The 24,536-nt window shown below is 45.9% G+C and overlaps 1 protein-coding gene across 12 annotated transcripts in view; it reads right to left on the bottom strand.

The window, feature by feature from the left end:
• RAP1GAP2 (RAP1 GTPase activating protein 2) overlaps window positions 1-24,536 on the bottom strand; it is a 194,404-nt gene that overhangs the window by 22,541 nt on the left and 147,327 nt on the right. For 10 of the 12 annotated variants that reach the window (XM_079955552.1, XM_079955559.1, XM_079955553.1 and 7 more), the window contains 9 exons: window positions 19,776-19,811; window positions 18,454-18,498; window positions 14,300-14,332; window positions 12,640-12,849; window positions 11,572-11,675; window positions 9,065-9,143; window positions 7,727-7,780; window positions 3,314-3,397; window positions 440-540 (listed from right to left, as the gene is read on the bottom strand). In XM_079955552.1, coding sequence (XP_079811678.1) covers window positions 440-540; window positions 3,314-3,397; window positions 7,727-7,780; window positions 9,065-9,143; window positions 11,572-11,675; window positions 12,640-12,849; window positions 14,300-14,332; window positions 18,454-18,498; window positions 19,776-19,811 — 746 coding nt within the window. Of the gene's footprint in view, window positions 1-439; window positions 541-3,313; window positions 3,398-7,726; window positions 7,781-9,064; window positions 9,144-11,571; window positions 11,676-12,639; window positions 12,850-14,299; window positions 14,333-18,453; window positions 18,499-19,775; window positions 19,812-20,754; window positions 20,835-21,428; window positions 21,582-24,536 lie in introns of those variants that run through there. The other 2 variants (XM_079955561.1, XM_079955563.1) reach the window with 2 other exon arrangements.

Below are 24,536 nucleotides of genomic sequence, written 5' to 3'. Positions count from 1 at the left end.
TGTGTGTGTGTGTGTGTGTGTGTGTGTGTGTGTGTGTGTGTAGATGAATCTAGAGCTGAAACATTTTTTTAATTAAAATTCAGCAATGTGTTTCACATAAAATTTGAAAAATAAATAAAAATCCCCCATATGGCTGCAAAATCTTGTGGAGCAGCAGAGCCCTTGGTTCATGAGTTAGCTTCTCCAAGGAAACAATATGCAGAATCTTTTTATACCACACGTATTGCGTAAAATCCAAGGCATCCTTGCAGCCATGAGCTACAGTTACATAGGCTGTGGCCGGGAGGAATCTAACCAAAGGTCTGAAGAACAGCAGAGGAGGCATAACATGAGGTCTTTAACTACCTGGTTACCAGTTACGAACGCAATTTCCCTCAGCGCTCAGTCGCAGAAAACAGAAACACGCATATACATGCAAGCAACTGTTTCTTTCTCCTACCCCTTGAAGTCCTGGAGTGTTATGGTATCTCCCAGCAAGCTCAAGAAGTTCTTGAAGGCAGGGCTCTCCTCGTTGTTGCCAAACAGCTCTTCTTCCTGCGTCTGTAGAGTCAATTGGACCCAGAAAGAAACATGGTGGGAAGGCTCCTTTGTTTTTCAAGTGGGGACTGTAAGTCTAGGCCAAATTCCTCCCTCCTACACAGTTTCCAAAAATATGTTCCCTCTATAAAAATAAGGGTGGATTCCCTTTGCTTTCTAAGGGATGGTGGTGAGAAATTTCTCCGACGTTTTCTTTTCTTTTTTGAGTTTTATTTATTTATTAACGTTCTTATGTTAAATCAGTAAACATTATCATAATTATAATCATAATTATAATATAATTTTTGGCATGTATACCAACTTTATATACCTAAAGGAAAAAAACAAGGACAAAAAACTATTCCAAAATCATATATGTAAAACACTTTGGACTTCCTGTCTATCCCATTGTATATTCCTTTTTTACAAATGAATGTACTCTTATTATAGTATATTTTTTTACATTTTATCTAATACATTCCTATATCAATATGTACCCTTGGTCTTATTTCTCAACTTATTTCCACCGTCAATCGAATGCTAGCATAGATAGCGAACCTTTACTGTATTTTTGAACATCTCCGACGTTTTCAGGAGGGACTGTCAACACTCTTTCTTCCCAGACACTGGAAATTATTGGATGCAACAAAGAATCATAGAATTGTAGAGCTGGGAGCAGAGGCGCCATCTTGCAAGTGTGATTGGGAGGGGTGACATCATGCATGGGACGTGTGTGATGTCACATGTGCGCGACATCAGGACGTTGGGAAGAGCCGGGGTGGAGTCAAATGTGGCAGCAGCAAGGCTTTAATAGCTGGTGGCTCCTCCTTCTCCTCCTCCTCTTCAACTGCGTGAGGCTCTTTGACCCTCCTTCCCCTCTACGCCAGGAGGAGGAGGGAAAGGAGCTGGCCACTGAAGCTGCACCGCGATTGGCTGCGTGTTCAGTCTCCTCTGCCCCTTATTTTTAGGGAAGCTTTTAATGTTTGATGCATTACTATATTTTAATATTTTGTTGGAAGCCGCCCAGAGTGGCTGGGGAAGCCCAGCCAGATGAGTGGGGTAATAATAATAATAATAATAATAATAATAATAATAATAATTTAGGACATGGGGTGGGCAGGTCCTTCCCAAAAAATATTGGGGCCCCCGAAAGGGTTTGGCCCACTGGTTAGAAGAAACTCCATGCAGGATTTTAAACAATGTTTAAAAACTCACACTGCAGTTAAAGAGAGTCTTGCCACCTTCCATTCCACTGTTGAACAGCTCTTATCATCAGAAAGTTCTGCCTAATGTTTAGTTGGAATTTCCTTTCTTATAATTTGAATCGTTCACGTCCTACCCTCTGGAGCAGCAGAAAACAAGCTTATGCCATCTTCACATATTTGAAGATGGCTATCCCATCACGTCTCAGTCTTCTCTTCTCCAGGCTAAACATACCCAGCTCCCTCAGTCAGTCCCCATAAGGCTTGGTTTCCTGGGCCCTTGATCATCTTGGTCACCCTCTCTCAGTACCTAGAAATGCAGCACGTTCCTGGAATCCAGAGCAGGTGTGGCACAGCAGATAAAGGAAAGTGCTATCTAATAGGAAGTTTTTTGGTCCGAATCTTATCACTGCTATAGACACCCCCGTTGGCAAGCATGCCTCTTTCTCAGCCTCCAGTCTGCAGTATGGGGATATTTGTAGCAAAATACCTTCCAGGGTTCTTATTTGTTCATTTATATTCCACTCTTCTCCCAGTGCAGGACCTGAAGGCAGCTCACAGCACAAACTAAAACAGATGCAACTATTACACAGCTTAGCTGTGTGGAACTCAATTGGTTAGAGCATAGCGCTGACAACACCAAGGTTGCAGGTTTGATCCCCAATATGGGGCAGCTGCATATTCCTGCATTGTAATGGGTTGCACTAGATCAGCATTTCCCAGACTTGCATCTCTAGCTGTTTTTGGACTACAGTTCCTCAGTCCTACATACCTGAAGGAACATCCCCATCATTCAGCCCAGACATTGAGGTCCAGCACCGAGGGCCTTCTGGCGGTTCCCTCGCTGTGAGAAGTGAGGTTGCAGGGAACCAGGCAGAGGGCACCTGCCCTGTGGAACGCCCTCCCAGCAGATGTCAAGGCAATAAACAACTATTTTACTTTTAAAAGACAACTGAAGGCGGCCCTGTTTAGGGAAGTTTTTAATGTCTGGTGCTGTATTGTTTCTAATATTCAGTTGGAAGCTGCTCAGAGTGGCTGGGGAAACCCAGCCAGATGGGCGGGGTATAAATAAATTATTATTATTATTATTATTATTATTATTATTATTATTATTATTATTATCCCTGACTAGCTAGGGATGATGGGAATTGTAGTCCAAAAACAGCTGGAGACCCAAGTTTGAAAAATACTGGTCCCTTCCAACTCTACAATTCCATAATTCTATGAAAACACACACAATAAACATGTATTTTTTTTAAAAAAAATAATCAAATAAATATCCCTATTAGAAACAGCTCTGAAGACACTTAAAAGCAACCCCCCTATAAGCATAGGAAACATTTAATTCCCCCCACTACATGCCTTACTTTATTTTATTTTATTTTTTAATATATCTTTATTAATTTAAAATAAATACATTTATGAAAAACAGACATACATACAAGAAATTTCTGCCTTATTTTAAAGCCAGAAATTTATCAGCTGGGAATCTACAGCTCTGAACATTCTAAAATGGCATCTTATGAATGCAAATGTCACCATTATTCCTTGAACCGGAATAAAATGACTGCTGGCACAACAGCATTGTCACTCACCTGCCTAAGCTTCTGGTAAATCACCCCAAATTTGAACGTGTTGTTGACCTCGTGCTCATCATAGGAGACGATCATCTGAGATGCCTGAAATAGGAGACAGGTCGTTATTTAATTATGTATATATGAAAACCAATAAATATATGACATTCTGTTCCCAAACAGAACCATCAGAAGTACTTGAGGGAGAGTCGATTTCATAGCGGCTTATGAGATAGGTAGATATAAATGGCACAGCTCGGTGCATGTTTTGCCTGCAGAATGTCCCGGGTTTGATTTCCGATATCTTCTATGAAAACAGGGCTTTGAAGCCTGCAGTGCTACAGAAGTTAAGAACATAAGATCTAACCAATGGTCCATCTAGTAGTCCAACATCCTGCTTTGACAGTAGCCTGTGGGAAACCAGCAAGCAGGACCCAAGTGCGAGAGCACGCTCCTCTCCTATCGTTTCCAGCAACTGGTATTCAGAAGCATTGCTGCCTACAGATGTGGAGGCAGAGGATAGCTATCGTGGCTAATAGGCATCTACAGCCTGCCCCTCCATAAATTTGTTCAATTCTCTTTCCATCCTTGCCTCCTGTGGGAGTGAGTTCCACAGTTTAACTGGGCGCTGAGTAAAGAAGTACCGTATTTTTTGCTCTATAAGACTCACTTTTTCCCTTCTAAAAAGTAAAGGGAAATGTATGTGCGTCTTATGGAGCGAATGCAGGCTGCGCAGCTATCCCAGAAGCCAGAACAACAAGAGGGATTGCTGCTTTCACTGTGTAGCGATCCCTCTTGCTGTTCCGACTTCTGAGATTCAGAATATTTTTTTTCTTGTTTTCCTCCTCCAAAAACTAGGTGCGTCTTGTGGTCTGGTGTGCCTTATAGAGCGAAAAATACGGTACCTTCTTTTGTCTCTCCTGAATCCTCCATCCTTCACTTTCCCCCATCTAAGCCATTCCTCATATGGTATGGCTTTCAGACACACTCCCATCCTGGCTGCCCTTCTGTGTCCAGGGCGGCTATCTACCAGCTCCATCTGGTATGCAGGCTGAGACCCTACCTGCCCGCGGACTGTCTCGCCAGAGTGGTGCATGCTCTAGTTATCTCTCACTTGGACTACTGCAATGCGCTGTACGTGGGGCTACCTTTGAAGGTGACCTGGAAACTGCAATTAATCCAGAATGCGGCAGCTAGACTGGTGACTGGGAGTGGCCGCCGGGACCATATAACACCAGTCTTGAGAGATCTGCATTGGCTCCTAGTACGTTTCTGAGCACAATTCAAAGTGTCGGTGCTGACCTTTAAAGCCCTAAACGGCCTTGGTCCAGTATACAGTAGTACCTCAGGTTAGGTACTTAATTCGTTCTGGAGGTCCGTTCTTAACCTGAAACTGTTCTTAACCTGAAGCACCACTTTAGCTAATGGGGCCTCCTGCTGCTGCCGCGCTGCCGCTGCACGATTTCTGTTATCAATCTGAAGCAAAGTTCTTAACCCGAGGTACTATTTCTGGGTTAGCAGAGTCTGTAACCTGAAGTGTATGTAACCTGAAGCGTATGTAACCCAAGGTACCACTGTATCTGAAGGAACGTCTCCACCCCCGTCGTTCTACCTGGACAATGAGGTCCAGTGCCGAGGGTCTTCTGGTGGTTCCCTTGCTGCGAGAAGTGAAGTTAAAGGGAACCAGGCAGAGGGTCTTCTCGGTAGTGGCGCCCACCCTGTGGAACGCCCTCCCTTCAGATGTCAAGGAAATAAGCAGCTATCCTATTTTTAAAAACATCTGAAGGCAGCCCTGTTTAGGGAAGTTTTTAATATTTAATGCTGTATTGTTTTTAACACTTGATTGGGAGCTGCCCAGAGTGGCTGGGGAAACAGCCAAATGGGCGGGGTATAAATAAACTATTATTATTATTATTATTATTATTATTATTATTCCTTGGGAGAAATCAGAAGCCATGGGAACAGCCAGAAACTATTTTCTATTTGTGTGAAGGAGCCAGCTCTACCTGCCCCATGCCAAAGGCTTGCTTTGACTCTTGTGTCCTTCTGAAAATATCCAACAGCCTCTTTGAAGCACCTGCACTGAGTCAAAATACGCCTTTGCATTTCAGCTTTGTTCCCACCCCCATCCAAGGGATCCCTTGGGCTCCCTTCTGAGCAACAATCTCCAACCTGCTGAGAGTTTATTTGGTTCAAATTCTCCCCCTCTTGTTTTGAAATTGAGGTCAGAAAACAAGCTGGAAAATGAAATGCAACCCTACTTGTGTATAATTGCAAAGCTTATTCGAGGGCCCAGGGGATGCAAACTCAACTGCTGCCCCCCCCCCATGACAATTCTGAAGTGCACATTGCAAATTGTTGAAAAATAATAAAGAGGTGTTATATAAAAAAGAATCCGATGTTGTTTTTGAGCAGGCAAGAGCATGGTATCAGAATTAAGAAAACTACTCTGTCTTCCACTGTGTTTTGATAACCCCACTAACAATTCCACTGCTAAATTAAAATTTGTTGATGTGCAGTGTTGTGTGGGCGGAAGAATAACGTTATGGGATAGAATTGTACGGTGGTATTCAACCAATGTGTCCCACCAGAAGAAGGATTTCAGCTTGTGCAATAGGACCATGCCCTCCCCAGATCTGTTCCAGAGAGTTGGCAAAACCCCTAGACCAGGTTAATTTGGGGCGGGGGAGGCAGAGGGGGGAAATATTCTGTGCCATAAGCTGAAATCCTGGTGGAATGTTTGCTTCGGATGCAACCATTAGAGGTGGAAGGGACCTCAAAGGACACCTAGCTCAACGCCTGCCAATGGAGGCAATCCCCTGTTATGGCACCCCCCCCCCAATAGCTGGTCACTCAGCCCCCAACTAACATTCCAATTAAGGAGAAGTCCACCACTTTCCATGAGAGGTTTTTAAGCAAAGACTGGAAAGGACACCAGACTGGGTGAGACAAAAGCTCTGCTCCAAAGTGTGCAAGAAAGGAATGGCAGCAAAGACTGGCTGCATAGCTGTATGTCCTCTGCCGCTGGTACTTTGAGGTAGAGTGCCTCTGAATATGGAGGTTTTACTCCTAACAATCATGGTTAAGAGCAGGGGTGGGAAACCTCCCATCAGCTGGCCAAACATGGCACACCAAAGGGGCTTAATTTGGCCCACAAGAACATCTTCCCCAAACCACCCGCCCATTTTTGATGTCGGGGTGAAATTCTGGTTGTGCACATCTGTTCCCAAAAGGAAGGAAGAACACACAGCCAAAGCAGCAGGATTAAAGAGATGAGTGTGTGTGGAGGGAGTAAATTCTGGTCATTCTGGCTGCACACGCAGCAGAATTTAAACTCCACTCATCAGTTGATAAAGGTAAAGGTACCCCTGCCCGTACGGGCCAGTCTTGCCAGACTCTAGGGTTGTGCGCTCATCTCACTCTATAGGCCGGGAGCCAGCGCTGTCCGCAGACACTTCTGGGTCACGTGGCCAGCGTGACAAGCTGCATCTGGCGAGCCAGCGCAGCACACGGAACGCCGTTTACCTTCCCGCTGGTAAGCGGTCCCTATTTATCTACTTGCACCCGGGGGTGCTTTCGAACTGCTAGGTTGGCAGGCGCTGGGACCGAACGGCGGGAGCGCACCCCGCCGCGGGGATTCGAACCGCTGACCATGCGATCGGCAAGTCCTAGGCGCTGAGGTTTTACCCACAGCGCCACCCGCGTCCCTCATCAGTTGATAAGTAGGGGTTAAATCCTGCTCAGTTTGTCAGGATTCCATGCAAGCCTCTTCATAGTTCAGGAAAGGGTGTGTGTAGAGACCTCTGCAAAAAAGAAAGTGGGGACTTCTTTTTAGCAACACCTTCTAAGTTGCTTTGAAGTCTCAACTTTGGGACTTCAAAGCACCTTGCACTTGACACCATTGTAATGGCAGGCAATTGACAGGACGGCAGCCTCTCTCACCTGTCACATTTGGTCTTCAAAGTCAAACTTGATCAGAATCTGTTCCATGGAGCCAAAAAGATCTCCACCACCCCCCACCCCCACCCATGGTTAAAAACAACAGAGCCCTGGAGGATCACTCTAGTCCAGCATCCCGTTTCTCACAATTTGCTCCTTTCAAATGGCCAAAGTGCTCCCTTAGCATATAACTTCCCTGCCTATTAATGGGGAGCAAATGTGAACCCCACTGAGATGCATTGTTGGACTCCAACTCCCATCAGCCCCAGCCAGCAAGGATGCTGGGAGTTGTAGTCTAGCAACATTTAGATGACTGCAAGCTCCCTATTCCTAGCTACAGGGAATCTCCTCTTCCAATCTGAAGGATCGTGGAAACCTATGATCAGGAAGGCTGCATATTTCTGAACTCCCATTTTCACATGCACACAAGCACTGAGCACACCAGTTCTGAAACAGGCCCTCTCGAGTCCTTGCTTGGCACATCCTTCATCTCACCTTGGGGTAGAGCACAGGGTTAAACTTCAATCCGGTCACATCATCGCAGAAAGCCTGCCCAGATAGGGAAGAGAAGTGATTGTCAGCAAAGGCACCAATGAGTAAATGTTTCTTTCAGATAGTTGAAGGCAACTTGAAAGAGGCATTGGGTTTTGCATTGTTTTGAAGGAGAGGAAGAGTGCATTGGCTAGGGGTCTCCAACATGGTGCCCTTCTGGTGAGAAGTTGAGGTTACAGGCAACTGGGCAGGAGGCCCTCTCGGTAGTTATGCCCTCCCTGTGAAATGCCCTCCCATCAGGGGTCAAAGCGAGAAACATTACAAAGAGGCAAATAATTATACAACTTCCCAGTTGAATCCTGACAAGACAGAAGTACTGTTTTGGGGGGACAGGGGGCGGGCGGGTGTGGGGGAATCCCTGGTACTGAATGGGGTAACTGTGCCCCTGAAGGACCAGGTGTGCAGCCTGGGAGTCATTTTGGACTCACAGCTGTCCATGGAGGCGCAGGGTGGCTGTCTACTAGCTCCATCTGATACGCAGGCTGAGACTCTACCTGCCCGCGGATTGTCTCGTCAGGGTGGTGTATGCTCCGGTTATCTCTCACTTGGACTACTGCAATGCGCTCTTTGTGGGGCTACCTTTGAAGGTGACCCAGAAACTGCAATTAATCCAGAATGCGGCAGCTAGACTGGTGACAGGGAGTGGCCACCGGGACCATGAAACACCGGTCCTGAGAGATCTGCATTGTCTCCCAGTATGTTTCCGAGAACAATTCAAAGTGTTGGTGCTGACCTTTAAAGCCCTAAATGGCCTCAGTCCTGTATACCTGAAGGAGCGACTCCACCTCCATCCTTCAGCCCAGATACTGAGATCCACCACTGAGGGCCTTCTGTCGGTTCCCTCATTGCGAGAAGTGAGGTTACAGGGAACCAGGCAGAGGGCCTTCTCGGTAGTGGCGCCCACCCTGTGGAACGCCCTCCCAACAGATGTCAAGGAAATAAGCAGCTATCCTATTTTTAAAAGACATCTGAAGGCAGCCCTGTTTAGGGAAGTTTTAATATTTAATGCTTTATTAACACTTGATTGGGAGCCACCCAGAGTGCCTGGGGAAATTCAGCCAGATGGGTGGGGTATAAATAATAAATTATTATTATTATTATTATTATTATTATTATTATTATCTGAAGATAGCACTGTATTGGGATGTTTGAGGTTTTGTTTTGCTTTGCTTTTTTATTTTCTGTAGCAAGCTACCCAGAGTGTCTGGGGCAACCCAGTCAGATGGGCAGGGTGCCAGTAATAATCACCACCACCCTCAATATCATTTCAAAGCAACCCACCTTTGCAATCTGTGGGATGCTTGGTAGTTTGCTAAGTCCAGCTAAGGGGATTCTTTCATGCAGCGTTTTTGCTTTGGACCTATGGAAAGCAAAGAGAGAGGGAGAAATGGCATAAGTCGGAAATAAGCTGTGATGGTGTACAGATGCCTCTGGGCTTAAAACAGTAACACACACACAATATCTGCAAAATTCACAATGCAAAGCTATACCAGATGTCTGGAAATGAAACTTCACTGAACATTTGTGCAGGGGGAGGGGACTGTTGGCAGTTGTTTAGTCTCCTGATCTTTTTAAAAATTCATGGGTTTGCCTAGGAAATAAGAGGATAAGTCAAATAGGAGCTTGTTTTCCTTGGTTTTGAGAAGGAACGGTGCTAAATATGATTAATATTTTCCAATATTCTTGCAGGGATTTTTATTTTATATTTTTTTTACATCTGGTTTCCTAGGGGCTGGCTGCAGATCAAGCAAAATGACGTTCGTTACCAAAGTAATCTTGAAAGAACAGACTCAAAATTCAAAGTGTGTGGCGGCGGCGGGGGAGGGAGATCTATAGCAGTATAGGTTCTTAGCCTGGCTTTCTGGGTTATCACCATTTCCTTCCTCTCACACAGCAAAGGTTCCCGACTCAAGAGGAGATTGACCACGCAATCTTGGTGCTGGGGGAAACCGAGGATCTTTAGGAGCCAATTCCTCGTGTTTGTGGGGGCTTCGACCCCCACACTGAAATATTTGAGGGAGCTAAAATGATCCTCTTCTTCCTCAGTCCATCAGTCCACAAATAGCAACTAGAGGTTATGATCCTTTAGAGTGCTCAGATGAGTGAACAGCCCTTTGCAATATTAGCAGTTGATGATTAGGATTGGAGGAGCCAATGAGAAAAGGCAAGAAGCTGGCTGCCCAACAGACCTTATCATTTGCACTTAATCAAGAATACAAAAATCTGTAATTGTGCCCCTTTCTGTTCCTTTATATTAGATTCCTGGGTTGCGTTTAGGGTTGCATCTTCTAGTATAGAAAAGGAAGTGGGAGTGGGGGACAGACATGGCAAAAAAATGAATAAAAATGTAAAAAGAGGCACATTGGATCAAGCTGGGGCCCTACAGAGCCCAGCCTCCAGACAGAATATTCACAGGCCAGGATGTAGAGGTGGGGATTTGATTCAGTTTCAGTTTAAAGGAAAATCTATCAGTTTAAAGGAAAATCTATCTGAAACAAGGTGTGAACCAAAATGCGAATTTTGCAGCGGAGTTCTCCAAACAAAACAGAGTGCACAAAAATGCACACACAAACATTAATAAGTGTGCAGCAATGTACATATTAGTGAAGATAACATACTAAAAGGCATTATATTAGGGGAACTTGCTTTGTGTATATCTGGAGAAATTCTCACTGATGAATTTCCATGAGGATTTTTTTTTACATATACATAAAATGCAAGCGGATGTGAAAATGTGGAGGACTGAATTTAAGACTGGAAGCATAAAAAATAAAACACCCGAGGGAGTGAAATGGGTAGATTTGCCCATTCTTAGCTTAAAAGTTTCCATTCTGAGGTTGCACAACCAGAATTGTACAAATACTTGGGCAATAGACAGTTCCACACACACAAAGCTTTGCTCATTTTCCATAGAAAAATCTGCCCGGAACTAAGACTATAGAAGGTATGGAAAGAACAAGTACGACCTGCAGCAAAATGACACAGTGCAGAGCGATGCTCTTCAGTGTTCCAGCCAGCCTCTTATACATTACATCCCCTCCTACCCAAAAAATGTTGGCTCCCCGTCAGCAATCCTAAGCCACTGCTGAGCATGCTCACTGCTCACTGGGCTGTTTGTGGAGGAAGGATAAGCCCTTAATTTATCCCCTAACATTAGTATGCAGGATGATATAGAACAATGGGATCATTCAGACTTCTATTTGCTCCGCTGCTTTTTTTTGGAAAAAAAATGCACTCTTAGATTGGAGCAAACATCAGCTGGGTTTTCCGTGGAATTCATGTTTTCTCACTTTCAGGCCGAGGGAGCCGGTGTTTGTCCAAAGACAGCTTTCTGGGTCATGTGGCCAGCATAACTAAACCTCTTCTGGTTCAATGGAACACTGTGATGGAAGTCAGAGCACACAGAAACATTGTTTACCCTCTCACCACAGAGGTACCTATTTATCTACTTGCACTGGCGTGCTTTCGAACTGCTAGGTTGGCAGGAGCTGGGACTGGGGAACTGGAGCTCACCCCATCGTGAGGATTCGAACCACCAACCTTCTGATCAGCAAGCCCAGGAGGCTCAGTGGTCTAGACCACAGCGCTACCCGTGTCAGCACTAAAGACACGGGACAAGTGGAAGTATGTTAGAGCCCAATGCCATGTCCCACAAATAACGAAAGGAACAGGAATGTATGTTTGCTATTAGCATATGAGATGTAGCAGAAATGACTCAAGAAGTTCATGAAACAAAATTTTGGAAATTGGTTTGCTTGAGACACTGATCCCTTTTCCGCTTACTGTACCTGAGTATAATTCTTAGGTATTCAATTCCGTCTGCCTCTTCGCATTTAATAGAAAGGATCAAATTTCCCAGGCTGCTAGCTGTGCAGTAAAAATTTAAATGATCCTAAAAATAGAAGGGAAGTGTTAACAGTGTGAGGAAGAAGCCCAGGGGAAAGCAAGGGTTTTGATCTCGCCCCGACTGTTCCCTCAGTGTTGGGTCCTGACGCCTAGAAGGAATCACGGCTGACTCATTGCTATCTTAAGAACATCTCACAAACTTGCCCTCCTCTGGGAAACCAAAAAGCAATTATTTACACTTCACTCGTAGGTCTCAATATTTGATCCATGCCACTTGCCACTATAAGCTACAGGAGCTGTATCAACAACTCTGAGGGCAGCGTAATAGATGACCAGCACTCATGCAAAATTGTGATGGGGGGAAATCAACACTCAGAACATACCTCCATTTCCCCTCTCCCCGTATTGCAGTCCCAAAGAGGTCACAATGAGTGGGAAACCTCAGGCCTGCCAAGCCCTCTCTAACTGGCCCTCTGGACATCTCTCACTGGTCCTTCTTCACACCCACAATGTGTTTGCCTGGCTGGAATGTGTCCTTGAGCTCCAAAATTGCCTTTTCCTCGCATGGATGGAGAACAGAGATGTGTCTGTGAGCGCGTGCAGTACCTAGCCTACCATACGCTACCCTACTGTGCAATTGGACAATGAGTGCAAAATCTGCATTCTTTGCTCCACCCACTTTTCCCACTGGCCCCACCCACCTCTGGCACCAGGTGAAGATTGCACTGAAGGGGATATAGCCCCACCCCACTCCACTCGAATGCATGGACCCTCCTTCAAATGCCCTCATCCTCCTCCATCACATGCATTTTGCTGGCTATGCATGGCCATCACGAGCCAAAGTGTGGTCATTGTTAATTAATTAACAGCTAACGATTAAACTTCAATCCATTATTATTACCAAACTCATTCATGATCAATACTCATCAGTAGTAGTGAATTCTCTCTTTCTTTAAAAACCTCTGGTGGCCCAAGGGGTCTTAAGTCCACGCTCACAATTCCCCACTGACCTTTCCCAAGAAGTGTTTCCTATATGCTCTGGCTTCTCCTTTGCACTCCAGCTTGTAGCCATAAGCACTGGGGCTCAGCTGCTCCTCGTCCTCTTCGCAGATGCTGCTCTCCGATGAGGTGGGTGTGCTGACGTTCTCGGGGTCTTCGATCCAGTATCCCCCAAACTGCGGCAGGATGATGACAGGATAGGGGCCGCCTTTTTCTACAATCTGGGGGAAAGATTAAGCAGGTTTCAGAGGCAGAGCTGACCACATATGTATATCAAGCCATGATGATTGACAACTCTGGAGGATTAGAGAAGAGGATTAGACAAATTCATGGAGGATAAAGCTCTCAAGAGCTACTAGCCATGATGGCTATGTTCTGCCTCCACTGCAGAGGCATGTTGGCATTCATCTGTCTCGAGAGTCAATGGAGGGGAGGGCAAACCACTGGAAAATCACAGCACCTGCTGTTGCTGCAGAGACCAGTAACTTGTAATGGCTGCCTCCCATGTTGTTTTTGCTGATTTACAGGAGCAACAGTGATCTCTCTGGGGTGGAAGCCAGGACAGAGTGTATGAAGGTCCTGGGCTGCCCAGATGACAAGGACACCCACCCCCTGCCGCCCAGCTCAGCCTCGCTGATGTGATCCAAAGGAAAGCAGAGCAATACGTTTGGCACCAGCTTGGCGACCAGAGTTGCTGGAAGTAGGCGTGCAAGGTGCCATCCAACCAACTTAGAAAGTCCACTCTGGGTTTGTGTAGGGTTTGCTCCTTAGCCTTTTCTTCTCCCTGCAAGATATCCTGCAAGGCAACAGAGGTTTAGGAGCAGTTGTCCTTCTCTTAGATTGGATACCCAGTATGTTTCTGAGCACAATTCAAAGTGTTGGTGCTGACCTTTAAAGCCCTAAACAGCCTTGGCCCTGTATACCTGAAGGAGCATCTCTACCTCTATCGTTCAGCCCGGACACTGAGGTCCAGCTCCGAGGTCCTTCTGGTGGTTCCCTCCCTGCTAGAAGTGAGGTTACAGGGAACCAGAGGGCCTTCTCAGTAGTGGCGCCCACCCTGTGGAATGCCCTCCCATCAGATGTCAACGAAATAAACAACTACCTGGCTTTTAGAAAACATCTGAAGGCAGCCCTATTTAGGGACACTGTTAATGTTTGATGTTTTATCATGTTTTTAATATTCTATTGGGAGCCGCCCAGAGTGGCTGGGGAAAGCCAGCCAGATGGGCAGGGTATAAATAATAAATTATTATAATATTATTATTATTTTTATACCATCCCAGGTTGACAAGCCCCACCTGCCCCTGATGTCCCTCTGCAGCACATGCAGAAAACACCTTTGTGGTCACTGGACCTAACGTTGGTCTCATCCACTCAATCTGCCTGTCTTTGCATGCAGGGGAAGTCCCTAACTCAGTGAGTTGCAGGGGTGTGCAGATTGCTGACTCTTTGTAGAGCAATTGCACTAGCATTGGCCCGCACTGAATTTCCCTGATGAAGCATGGTCAGCCAAGGCAGTGCATGTGAACCCCCACCCCATAGAATCACAGAACTAGCCCAAACCCCTGCTATTCAGGAATCACATCTGATTGGCCTTTTATAGTGAGTACGTGTGCAAGACGCACATTAGCACAGAAACATGCATGGACTAGCAGGTCTGGCGATACTCACTTCATCAATGCTGGGATACGGGATGTAGTCCTCCTGAAAAACATCCAAAGGAAAGGCTGTCATTAATTCTAACACAATTTGCAATGGGAGAAAGATTTGGGCATGAGATATCGACAACGGTTCATGTATGGCACAAAAAAATTGGTCAGAGACAAGTTTTTCCTCTTCCTCTTTCAGAACACTAGACTTCATGATCATCCGATGAAGCTGAACGTTGGAGGACAGAGAAAAGAAAGTCCTTATTTCTCGGGTTCCATGATCACTGCAGATGGTGACAGCAGTCACGAAATTAAAAGACGCCTGCTTCTTGGGAGAAAAGCAATGACAAACCTAGACAGCATCTTAAAAAGCAGACATCACCTTGCCGACAAAGGTCCGTATAGTTAAAGCTATGGTTTTCCCAGTAGTGATGTATGGAAGTGAGAGCTGGACCATAAAGAAGGCTGATCGCCAAAGAATTGATGCTTTTGAATTATGGTGCTGGAGGAGACTCTTGAGAGTCCCATCGACTGCAAGAAGATCAAACCTATCCATTCTGAAGGAAATCAGCCCTGAGTGTTCACTGGAAGGACAGATCCTGAAGCTGAGGCTCCAATACTTTGGCCACCTCATGAGAAGAGAAGACTCCCTGGAAAAGACCCTGATGTTGAGCAAGATGGAGGGCACAAGGATTAGGGGATGACAGAGGACGAGATGGTTGGACAGTGTTCTTGAAGCTACAAGCATGAGTTTGACCAAACTGTGGGAGGCAGTGGAAGACAGGAGTGCCTGGCGTGCTCTGGTCCATGGGGTCACGAAGAGTCAGACACAACCAAACGACTGAACAAAAACAACAATTCACGCAAAGCATAAAGTATGGAATTTGCTCCCACAGGAGGCAGTGATGGCCACCAACTTGGGTGGCTTTTATAAGAGGATTACTCAAATGCATAGGACAATAAGGTGGTGATGGTTGTGTCCTATCTCTATGGTCAAAGGCTTCTGAATATCAGTTGCTGGGGATCACAAGCTGTAGAGAACTAACGCCAGCTTCCCATAATAGGCTTCTGGTTGGCTGCTGTGCGAAATAGATGCTGGACTAGATGGGCCACTGGCAAAACCCAGCAGGCTCTTCTTACATTCTTAAAGGTGTTTGTGGGGTGTGTGTATTTTGAAGGACTGGTCATAAATTCATCCAGGGTCCTTTTCTTTGAAAATCTTCCTGGCGGCTGAATGGGAGCAAGAACTATTGAATCCATGATGTTTATCAGCGTGAGCTCTCCAGCATCATATTTCTTATAGGCTCAGCACAGGAAGAGGGCGGGTGAAAAACAGGATTAAAGGCTCTCCCTCCCCATAGGGTTGATCCCTGCATTTTTAATCAGAGCCTCGGTTTTCAATAATACTCAAATCCTTCTGCCTGCGCCATCACTTTTGTTCTGACTTTGGGCATCTGGATTACTGAGGAAAAAACTAATGGATGGCTGAGTTCCTTACAAAAGATCACCGGGGCTCCTTGACGGCAATAAGTCTCTCTCTCACACACAGGTGACACACTTTGGCTACTGATATGAACATAGACATATGGGCAGAGACATATCTTGCTGTAAGCTTGCAGTTGGACTCTGTCGAATACAGAAGGAACAAGATATTCAGGCATTGCTCAGACTGAGAAACCAAGCCTGGAACAGTAGTTAGCCTGTCATTTGTTTACGTATATACTCCTGTGGTTTAACCACAGAGCCTAGGACTTGCTGATCAGAAGGTCAGTGGTTCTAATCCCCACAACGGGGTGAGCTCCTGTTGTTCGGTCCCAGCTCCTGCCCACCTAGCAGTTCGAAAGCATGTCAAAGTGCAAGTAGATAAATAGGTACCATTCCGGCGGTAAGGTAAACAGCATTTCCGTGCATTGCTTTGGTTTGCCAGAAGCGGCTTAGTCATGCTGGCCACATGACCCAGAAGCTGTACGCCGGCTCCCTTGGCCAATAAAGTGAGATGAGCGCCGCAATCCCAGAGTTGGTCACGACTGGACCTAATGGTCAGGGGTCCCTTTACCTTTACCTTTATACTCCTTACATGCCAGAATGGTTACAAGCCTGACACCACTTATAAAATCCATTAATTAATAAAATGCACCATAATGCACCATAAAACAATTGAATCAAATCATTAAAACCACACATATTTAAATGTTCAATAAAACAATCCCATTTTTTTAAATAAACAAAATAAAACCAACTAACAAGGCAGTTAAAAGAGCAATTAAAAGTTGGATCAAGATGCTCACCCTAAACAGGGGCATCTTCAAGAGTTGGCGGGATGCCAATACTGATTGGGGATGCTCGTATTTAAGCCGGAAGGACTTTCTGCACTATTGGTACCACAAGGGAACAAAGCTGCGTCATCTCAAATCAATGCACATCAAGCCATGGCAAAACTAGCTTTGTTCCGCTTGCTGATCTTAATGTGCTTAGTGGACATTGAAGGGGAAGTTAGCTTTTCAGGTGATATGGCCCAGAGTGGTTTAGGGTTTTATACGTAAGTAGCAGGACCTTAAAACTGGCTCAGTGTGTAACAGGCAGCCAGTGAAGATCCCTTATATGCCCAGTAAGGAGGACCACTCACACCCTGTGCATGGTACGTGTGCCATAGAGCCAGCCAGGCCCTAATTGGTTCCTTGGGTCACCTGGTCTGGTTGGGGCAATGAGCCCAATACTCTCTCTCAACAGTTACATGGTTGGTGCTGCTGCGCATCGAAAAGATCAGGCCAATTAAGTCATTCAGCCTGAAAGCTGGGAGTAAAGGCAAGCAAGTCCCTGCCACCACAACCCCCAGTTTCAGCCCCCTGGCACCATTCACATGAACACTTGTTCTGATCCAACAGGTCTCTTAAGTTCTTAGGGAGCTGAGAGTTTCTAGCTGGGATTACATGGACTAGTCAGACCCCTTGAATGCCGTGGGAGTTTTTGCTTTTGGAAAGCGAGTGTGCAGTTGGTTTTTCTGTTTCCTATTTGTAAATAAACTATATAGACGCAAAAAAGCAAAATAAGAGCTATTGCTTATATTAAAGTTTATGTAACTGAATGTTATCAAATTTATATTTGAATCAATATAGATTTCTTTTAAAATGCAGTGTGGTTGCTATTATAAATTATACAACGTTATAAAATGAATTTGGTCTCCAGTGTTTACTCAACCCAAGGAAAACTGTTTGTGTCTACTGCTCAGAAATAAGTCTCAATGAATAAACATGAGGCTTCTTCCTAGGTGTGAATAGCAGGGGTGAGGAACTTCTGGTCCATGGGTCTAATCAGACCCAGCACAGATACAATTTTGGCCCCTGGTGCTGTTTCCCCAGAAGCACGCCCACCTGCCACACTTTGGATGCCATATTTGGGCAGCTAGGGGCATGGCTGCCAGCGAGCCTTAAAGTGAGGCTCCAGGGAGGCTTGCTGTCACTGCTGATCAGCTGATTGACTGGGGAGATGGTTGGAATTGACTGTGCTATGAAATCCCCAATCAGGAATTCCATAGCACCACTGATCCTCACCAAAACGCAGCACTAGTCAGCTCACCAAGGAAGACAGCACACCAAAGCGCCGTGTGTTCAAATCCTGCTTGGATCAGCTTGGATCCACCTTTACAGCACAGCTTGACCCCAAGCCATGCTATAAAGGAAAAATGGGACACCTGATGTCATGGTGATGTCAGGTGATCAATAGGCGGGCAGTACCACCTACCCATTGAAGTGGCCCACAGTGGGGCTAGGATATGGGTAGGCAAACTAAGGCTTGAGGGCTGGATCCAGCCAAATCGCCTTCTAAATCTGGCCCATGAACTGTCCAGGAATCAGCATGTTTTTACATGAGTAGAATGTGTCCTTTTATTTAAAATGCATCTCTGGGTTATTTGTGGGGTTGTAGGAATTCGTTCATTCCCCCCCAAAAAATATAGGCTGGCTCTGCACAAGGTCTGAGGGACAGTGGACCGCCCCCCTGCTGAAAACGTTTGCTGACCCCTGGGCTAGGATCTGCCTGTTGGATTTCAGCCTGTGGAGAAACTGAGGAGAACTGAGAAGCGCTTTACATTATGAACCACCTTGCCCGAGCAAAGATATAGTCTTTTCCTAGACATTGAAAAGGAGACCTACGTTTGGACCTTGTCCTGAAACTGACCTTATTTTTCTGGCTTCCACTTCTCTGTTCCTCTAATTTTGGCCCCTGTTTGTAGAAAAACATGACATGCAGTTTGTTAAGTTACTTTGGGATACATGCCAGAGGTCTTGAGTGCATGTTCCTGGTTAAAATTTGCAACACAGAACTTCTTATTAGTCTAGTTTATTTGGTCAAATGGGACATTGGCCCACCAAGCTCAGTCTCCCCTCAGCCAGCCCCACCTGCCTGTCCTCTTACTTACAATCAGCCCAGAAGGTGGTGGCCCTGCCTGTCAGCTTCCTCCACCTTAGTCCCAGTCTTGCCCTGGGATAACTCAGAAGAGAGGAGGATGGGGACAACTCTAGAATGAGTTGGCTTTGCCTGCCATTGGCTCTCGTCCCACCTGCTGGTGGGCTCCCTGCCTTCTGCCCCACCAGTCGCCAGTGGGCACCAGCCACCACTGTCATTTCTCAGCTCCATTCCCCACTTTCGATACTGGGATGTGGGGCAGTGGCAGAGCTGTAACAAACAGCAGCTGCATCCTCATTGCAAATGGCCCCGTGGGAACAATGGGATGCTGTGATACAGCTTTCGTTCAAAATTATGGCTGTCTCCACTGGTCACTGAGGACAGCCATATATCTACTTCAAGTTAGCAAGGATGACCATCATTTCACCAGTCTTCCTCCCCAGGAACACTTTTGGAGACCATGTCTTAGAAAAGTGGAGTCTATGTACATGCACCTTCTCCCTCCCCCCCTCTCTGCTGGGGGGTGTGCATATCTGGGGGCAGGAGAGAGAAAAGGCTGTATGGCAGCCTTTCTCAACCTGTGGGTCCCCAGATGTTGTTGGACTACAACTCCCATCACCCCTAGCTAGCATGGCCAGAGCTCAGGGATGATGGGAGTTGTAGTCCAACAACATCTGGGGACCCACAGGTTGACAACCACTGCTCTAGGGGGTAGAGTGCCCACAGCCCTCATTCAAAAATCAAAATATGCCCATAGACCTATAAAGGTTGAGAGCCCCTGGGGTAGCATAACTCCCATTTGGTGATTCTGCTGGGTTGCTGCTTGTATTTCTTGCAGCCTGATTTATTGGCAAGGCATTTATTTTCAAGCTGAAGAAAGACAGGATGCAATCCTCTGCCACTTCATCTCTATCAGATCAACCACTGTACACATATTTTCAGAAACATGAGACATCGTTCCCAGTCACCAAAGATCACAAACATCTTTTGCACCCACACCCTGCTCCAAAGTAGCCTGCCACAATTATGTTGAAAACATGCATGCACAGTTGCAAAGAGGAACAAGTTCTGGGCAGAACTGACATGCCACATACCTGCATTTTTTCCAGCATTTCAAAGAACTCTGCAGACTGGGGGAGACAAAGAAAAGAAAGACAGAAGTGAAGCTAAAAGTCAACACCTTATGTCAACTGCAATCAGATCATTTATTGCACTCACTGCTTCCAATTCGGAGAGATTTGAATAATGAAGCCCTAAATGGCTTGGGACCTTGATGCCAGAAGGAAGATCTCCTCCTCCTGGAATTACCCGAAACTTAAGGTCATCCACAGAGGCAGATCTCTGAGTTTCCTTAGTCTGAAGCTCAGAGTGCCATGAGGGACAGAGCTTCTTCTGTGGTGGCCCCCTAGCTATTGAATACTCTGCCAGGGAAGCTCGCCTGACACCAGCCTAAGACTTAAGCCTTCTTGCTTAAATCCCTCTGGCCAGTGGTTTTAGTTACTGTATTTGGTGGTAGCGTTTAGCTCCTGAGTTTTCTCTTGCATCTTACTGTGCATTTACTTTTTTGTATTTGGGCTTTACGCCAGGTTCTAAGATTCATGCTGGATTTTTACAGACATTATTCTTAGGCTTTTAACTGCAACGCATGATGCCCAGAGAACGTGTTCATGGGTGCCTAACAAGTAAATAGATATGCACAGAAAAGTCTAGGTTTTTATATTGATTCTCCATCGTTCATTGATTGCAAACCGAAATCCGCTAGAGGGGGCAACGCCTCTGAACACCATCTGCTGGGAACTGCAGGTGGAGAGAATGCAGCTGAACTTGTGTCCCTCTTGCAGGGTTCCCATTGGTGCATCTGGTTAGCCACAGTGAGAACAGAGCGCTGGATTCCTGCACTGCAGGGGGTTGGACTAGATGACCCTTGGAGTACCGTCAAATCCTTTGATTCTATGACTAGGTGGCTGATGCCCTCATCCAAGAGAGCTCTTCTCATTTTCTTATGATGCTCTAGTGTAAAATGTCAGCCACTACTATATACTCAGAAATCCCCACTCCTTTCTGCTGGTTCACCTCAGCTTATATCTTGATGACTCTGTGAGAACTTGCCCCTGTTTGAAAACCCTTTTTTGTTTCCGTCAATGCAGGATGAGCTCAAAATAACTGGATGGTGAGGAAACCCTTATTGATACAACATATTGACACCCGCTTTTCTTCATTAGAGGTTCAGGCAGTTTTCAAAACAGTAAAATGAATTAAAAAAAAAAAAAAAGCTGTATATAGAAGGAAGTAGCCAGCAATAAAAGCCAGCAATAAAACAATTTAAAAGGAATGGAAGTTAAAAAAACACACAACCCAATGAAATATAATAAAAGGCACCGTGAAAAAACAGAGTCAGAAGAGTTATATACAATTATAGTTATAGCTGAGCCAATGACCTTTTTTCTCAGAAAATGTCAGATCCTTTGTTTCTTTGTAGGATTATATCGCTTTGAAGCATTATACCAAAATATTCACCTGCATTTTGGGAAGCAGTTACCATCTCTCTCCCAACACACTCAGCTGTGGAATAACCCTAAGTCTGGGGCATTCGTTTAATTGCAGTGTAATGTCCAGGGTTGCAGTAGGGCTGGGGCAATGGAGGCAGGGCCCAGGCCTCAGAGGAGGAGCCAGGAGGGAACCTCCATTGCAATCGACATCCTCCCCAGTCTATGGTAAGAGCCTGTGCCTCACCCTCCTGGAAAAACCTGGTCAGTCTCCTGTACAAAAAACACGAGGCTGTGAAGAGGCAGGTCTTAGAACTTAGGTAGGCTGAGTTGTAGACAACTGCCATGCAGCCCCTCCATTCCTGGAAAGGCCTTGATCCATAGCTAACTCCATCCACCTGCTGCCAAGTGAGGAATGAGACTGCAACGCCCCCTCTGTCAGCCTCCCTGATTCCAGCCGCCATTGGCTCCTCCCCACCCAGAACTCCCCTCCCCCTGTGATGAAACAATGCTCCTCTTCTGTCCATTCCTCCCATTGCTCTGCTCTTCTGTGTAGGACAGAAGTGGGGAGGCGAATCCACCTGGTGGGCCAGGTCGTTACCTTCCACCCACGTCCCCGCACAAGCCAGGTTTGACAGGTGGGCGGGGCTACCCAGCTGCCAGTTACCTGACGTCACCATGACAGCAGCTGACATGGCGCTTTGAATTGCCTGGGCTTTGCAAGCCCCAACAACCAGCTGTTTGTCGGGGCTTGCAACGGAGCCAGGCAGGTAGCTTTCGCAGTGGATCTTTGCAGGTAGTGCTGATCAGTTGACTGGTGGTAACTGCAAAACCCCCTTTGACCCTGTTAGGTTGTTTTATCTGCACCACAGCTGAAATCACATAGGGCAAGTAGGTGTGCCTTGGCAAAACATGCTCTCACAAGTCAAATGGAGAGGACTTGTGGGTTGAATAAAGCCCACAGGCCAGAAGTCATGAACCGGTTTGATGCAGATGGATGGTGGTAAGAACCAGCAGAGGAACCACCAAGGGAAGAAAGCTCGGAGCCCGGGGAGTGGTGGTGGGATGACGATGAATGGTAAGAGGGAGAAGACTAGGAAGATGAGGTGTTGGAAACTGAAGGGGTAATGGGACTTAGTGAGCAGCTAACCCTAATCCTAACCCTAGCTCCCTTCCTCCCTGGTCTCCCAGAACCAGAAGAGGCAGGAAGTGGGAAGAACAAAGACAGGCATTCAGGTGCCTGATTGCTTTGGGGGGGGGACCCTAGAGAGGACACATGAACAGCTGCGGGGAGGTAGGGACCTTAATTCTTGGCAACTGATCCACTGGTCAAGACCTACCAGGGATGAGTTCCTGTGCTCACTGAGACTAACACTAGTCTGTTCTGGCTAATAAAGAGTTAACTCCAACATGCATGGTGTGATTTACTGCTGACTTGCTCCAGAGCTTCACCACCAGCCTTCCCTAACCTGAAATCCTGGAGACCCACTGTCAGAGTAGAGAATACTAGGCTAGATGACCTGATAGACGCCAGCTTCCCAAGGCTTCAAATTCAACACTGGCATCTTCGACTAGGTGGTCACAGGTGTTGGGATTGGAGTGCACCTCTGCTTGAGGCTTTGGAGAACATCTGCCAGTGGTGGAGACTCTGTTGCTGAACCTTAACACTCATCATCCTTGACCACTAACAGCATCTGAAGGGCCACAGGTTCCCCACCCCTGAAATAGACAGTGCTGGCCTGGTGGAAGGAAGACTCCTTTCCTTGTTCAGCAGCAGCTTGGGCTCAATGTCCTGGGGTAGCTCAACCGGTAGAGCATGAGACTCTTAATCTCAGGGTTGTGGGTTCGAGTCCCCCACTGGGCAAAAGGTTCCTGCATTGCAGGGAGTTGGATAAGATGATCCCACCCCCAATGGCCCCTTCCAACTCTACAATTTCATGAGGTTGCACAGAGATGAGGATGAAGCTCACCTTAGCACTAAGAATCCTGTACCTGCAAAGGAAAGGGAAGCTCAGGAAGCGAAAGAGGGGTGTGGTAGCCCCCCAAAATTGTGCCCGATAAGGTAAAGCGAAGTGACAATCAGGCTGGAAAATAAAAGCCAGAGCAAAGGCAGATGCAGACCATTAAGTTAATTAGTGGCAAGGTTCCAGCAGAGCTCGCCCAACCAAACTCGATTATTGTATCGCTTTTTGAATTTTCCAGTCATTTGCAAGGTCATCTCCTTCGTCTAGTAACAGCCCGGTAATTCAATTGCAGGTTTATTTTCTCAGGAAGCTGCCCTCCTTTAAAAAAACAAAATAAAGAGCCTATCCAGCTGCTCTGGGAGTCCTTGTCAAATATTGGGACACTCCTAATAAACAAACATGGCTTTTCTTTCCAAAGATGGTACCAAAGAGAAGTCTGTCTTGTCTTTCCTCATCTCCGCCCTCCTGACATCTTTTGATCAAACCTTTGTTTGCTCACAGGAGAGATCTAAGTTCCTTTACTCCTTTAAGCCAGATAATGGAAAGTACTTCTTCACGCAGCGCATAATTCAACTATGGAACTCACCGCCACAGCAGGCAGTGATGGCCACCAACTTGGAAGGCTTTAAAAGACTAATTCATGGTCTGGTTTGTCAGGGTCCTTCCTAAAATATCAGTGCCTTTTGCATGTTTTCTTGTCTTCAGTGCTGATGCTTGCATGGACCCTGATAAACCACACTGCAATAAAGTAATCGTGATGTTAAACACTGCAATAAAGCAACCTTGATATTAAACATTGTAATAAAGCCATCTTGATCTGGTCTCATGTGTGATTGCATCAAGATTTCTTGCTCTTCGTATTTTATCACTATTCTGGTGACAGTAATTTCTTTTCATTATTTCATTTAGTGTATTTTTGGTCTCTGTAGAAGCTGCCCAGAGTGGCTGGGGAAGCCCAGCGGCGGGGTACAAATAATAAATTATTATTATTATTATTATTATTATTATTATTATTATTATTATTATTCTGAACCTTAAATCATTGTAACCCACCCCATGACCTCCTGGCGAAGGACAGGAAACAACAACAAACGTTAAAAATCACATAATATTATCGGATTTCAAAATCAAGTCAGCCGTTTTAAAATATACATTATAAAATTGAATTACATCTCAAAATACATGTCAGATTTGCATATATGGGTAGGCTGCTTAATGGGGGGCGGGGTTCTTAGAAGGCTTAGAAAATTGTACAGCAGAGGTGCCTGCATAATATCAATAGGCAAGGAGTTCCAGAGGTGCTGTCATGGTGGACTGATTCCTCAGAAGTGTGGATTGAATGGGAAACAAAGAAGACTAAGTTGTGGGATAGCTTAGTTGGTAGACCATGCAACTTAATCTCAGG

The sequence above is a fragment of the Podarcis cretensis genome (assembly GCF_951804945.1).
Source record: "Podarcis cretensis genome assembly, chromosome: 15".
Taxonomy (NCBI): domain Eukaryota; kingdom Metazoa; phylum Chordata; class Lepidosauria; order Squamata; family Lacertidae; genus Podarcis; species Podarcis cretensis.
This window is presented reverse-complemented; position numbering and strand designations above follow the sequence as displayed.